General features: G+C 43.6%; 1 protein-coding gene across 1 annotated transcript in view; it reads left to right on the top strand.

The window, feature by feature from the left end:
• Nucleotides 1–240: 240 nt before the first annotated feature.
• The window catches only part of SLC5A10 (solute carrier family 5 member 10), a 190,043-nt gene continuing 187,138 nt past the window's right edge, over nt 241–3,145 (top strand). Inside the window, exon 1 of the mRNA XM_001362769.4 lies at nt 241–478. Coding sequence (XP_001362806.1) covers nt 368–478 — 111 coding nt within the window. The 5' untranslated portion in view covers nt 241–367. The remainder of the gene's footprint in view (nt 479–3,145) is intronic.

Genomic DNA, 3,145 nt, shown 5'->3' with positions numbered 1-3,145 from the left:
CTCGTCTTCCCCCAGCTACACATTTACCCAGCCTCCTCCTGTCATTTAGGGTCAGGTCTCTGAGAAGCAGTGCCATCTTTTGTGGCTCTTCCCAGCAGCATTTTGTGCCAGAGGCCAGGTTGCTTTGTAGACACGCAGCCTTGGATCTCAGGCAGTCCCTAATCAGTCATATGATTTTTTTAAGCAGAGGCTAGGAGACAAAATGAGTTGTACTTTGAAGTTGTCCTCAACCCACGCAGACATGTCGTGGGGTGAAAATAACATCATCCAGTTGGTTTAATGATCAATTCCCCGCAGGAAAGCCCTTCACAAGCTGGTTTGTTCCTTTGTTGCCCTCATTCAGTCCTTGGCTGAGACAGAGAAGATCATGGCAGACAACTCCACCAGTGACTCCTACTACTTCAAGCAACAGCTTAATGTGGCCGATATTGTTGTCATCGTGATATATTTTGTTTTAAATGTGGCCGTAGGAATATGGGTGAGTCCCATTTCTTCTTGCGCTTGACTGTTTGAAATGTAGGTACCTGTTTGAGAAGGCTTCTAGAGCTGATACTTTGGAATAGTGGATAGAGTGTTAGACTTGGAAACAGGAAATCCTGGGTTCAAATCCTGCCTCTGCCATTTATTAGCTGTGTAACCCCAGGTGAATAGCGTAATTTCTACATGTCCCCAAAAAGTTTCTATGGCTGTCTCCTGTACGAAGGGTCACAAATGGGTTGTAATTTGCAGTTTCTTTAATCATTCACGTGTTGGCTGCTCTGGGGGATATGAGTTAAGCAGCTAAGGAAGAATGCTATAAAATGTCACTGCCACATTCCCTGGTGGATCTTACACTGATTCTGGTCAGGTTTGGGTTCTAGTTCTGGTTCCAACACTTTGTAGCCAGGTGGCTTTAGACAAGGGTTTCTTCATCGATCATATGGGGCCAATAGTAATATTCCCCGCCCTTCCTTGTTGTTGTAAGGATGTAAAATTCCTTCAGAAATATGATCTGAGTACTGAAGAAATACAAGGGATTTTTTGTGTTAGTAGAAGCCTAATGTACTGGCGAGGGCACTAAACAAGAAGTGGGAGAGATGTGTCGGACAAGCTTGGGCAAATCACACGAGCTGTTTGACCCTTAGTTTTCCCATCTGTAAAATGGGACCAATACCAATATTACTTAAATGAAACAATGTATACAAGGTGTTGGGCAAATCTTAAAGTTTTATATCAATGGAATGTTTTTAGTATTGTTATTATCAGACACCAGTTGTGAGAAAGAGCCCGGTGATAGAGCCGGACATTAGGAAGACGTAGGCTGAAGTCTGGCTTTGGACGGGTAATGGCTACGTGACACTGGGCACGGCAATCCCCTAAGATGAGAAGCTGCAGATCTAAGTAACAATTATAATAACCTAAATAAAACCATCACTAAAAGGTAAATGAACTAAGATTATTGGCAGCGGTCAGTCGTGGTCTTGCGAGCGGGTGATGCTTCTCTTTAGCCCTCTGATAAATAAAGTTGTCTCTGGGTGGTAGCTTCCCTGAGATATGGCTGAGGGGCTCCAAGCTGCTGCAGCAAGACTTTAAACATCCCTGGGACACTCGAGTGCTAGCCTTCCCCTAGCTGTAAAACCACACGGCCTCCTCTCCTCAGTTACGGGCAGACAGGCGGTACAGTTCTTTTTAAAAACAAATTTTAAGCAATTTTCAATTATTTATTTTTTTCTCCCAACACCATTTACTCCAATTGGAAAAAAGAAAAAAGAGATAAACAAAAAGAAAAGGGCAGCTAGGAAGCAGAGTAGATAAGGAACCCCGTCTGGAATCAGGGGGACGTGGGTTCAAATAGAGTCTCAGACTCTCTCTAACTATGTTTGTGTGACCCTGGGCAAGTCACCTGACCCCAACTGCCTTCCTGATCTTTTGCCTTAGAATAAAAGGTAGGATTTGGGGGGGAGGAAGAAAAAAAAACACCCTTGTAAGAAATATGTAGTCAAACAAATTAGATCTCCACATTGGCCATGTCCAAATAGGTATGTCCCATTTTGCAACTTGAATCTATCACCTCTCTGCCAGGAGCCATGCAGTATATTTCCTCAGTTAGAATGACGTTCATGGGGAAGTCCTACAATAGAAAAAAATCAAAGGTCCAACCCCGTCCTTCCTCCTTAAAAGTCATTTTTGTATGGAGAACAAGTTATTTGAAGTTTACCAGCCAGATCACAGTATAGAAAGATTTAAATGGCAGTTGTCCAGTCAACTAACATTTATTAGCCACTTATTATGTGCCCCGGGGAATGGAGAGATGTAAAACAAAGACTAATCTCAAAGAACGTCATGTAATGGGAAAGACAACATGCAGACATCTATATACTAACAAGGAATGGACAGATCCACTGGGAATAGTCTCACGGGGAAGACACCCAGATTACAGAGGATGGGAAAAGCTCTCTGAAGAAGGGCTGAGATTTGAACCTCTTGTTCTGTGTCTAATGCTGGACTGGAAGGCTCTCCAGGAAATGATGGATGCCCATTGTAGGTCTCCTAGCCTATCCTGTATCTACCATGCTTCAGTGCTCTACAATTCCAGCACGGTTTTCGTTGTCATTTAATTAGGTTGACCTCTGCGGGAAAGTTCCCTGGCATTGCCATCAGTTCTGCTTTGGATGAGTCCCAACAGATGCCCCCATTCCCTTTCTCTGCTCTATGCCAAGCTTTCCCCTTCAGCTACAATTGCAGAAGTACAGTTCTAGGTGGTGTCCATCAGTGGGAAAGACTGCTGAAAAACCTAGCTAATGTGACTTTTGGCAAATCTTTTACACCTCCCTTGAGCCTCAGTTTTCTTACTCATGAAAGGAAGTAACAAATGGCAACCTGGGATAGTGGAAAGGGCTCTTAATTGAGACCCAGTACTACCTCTTAAAAGTTGGGTGAAGCCCAGGCTAGGGATCTTTTTTTACTTTCTTATTTTTTTAACCCTTACCTTCTGCCTTGGAATTGATGCTAAGCATCAGTTCTAAAGCAGAAGAGTGGTAAGGGCTAGGCAATTGGGGTTAAGTGACTTGCCCAAGGTCACACAGCTAAAAAGTATCTAAGGCCAGGTTTGAATCCAAGTCCTTCGGACTCCAATCTTGGAACTCTATCCCTAGTTTCCCCACAC

This window comes from Monodelphis domestica, chromosome 7 (assembly GCF_027887165.1).
Source record: "Monodelphis domestica isolate mMonDom1 chromosome 7, mMonDom1.pri, whole genome shotgun sequence".
Lineage (NCBI taxonomy): Eukaryota > Metazoa > Chordata > Mammalia > Didelphimorphia > Didelphidae > Monodelphis > Monodelphis domestica.
This window is presented reverse-complemented; position numbering and strand designations above follow the sequence as displayed.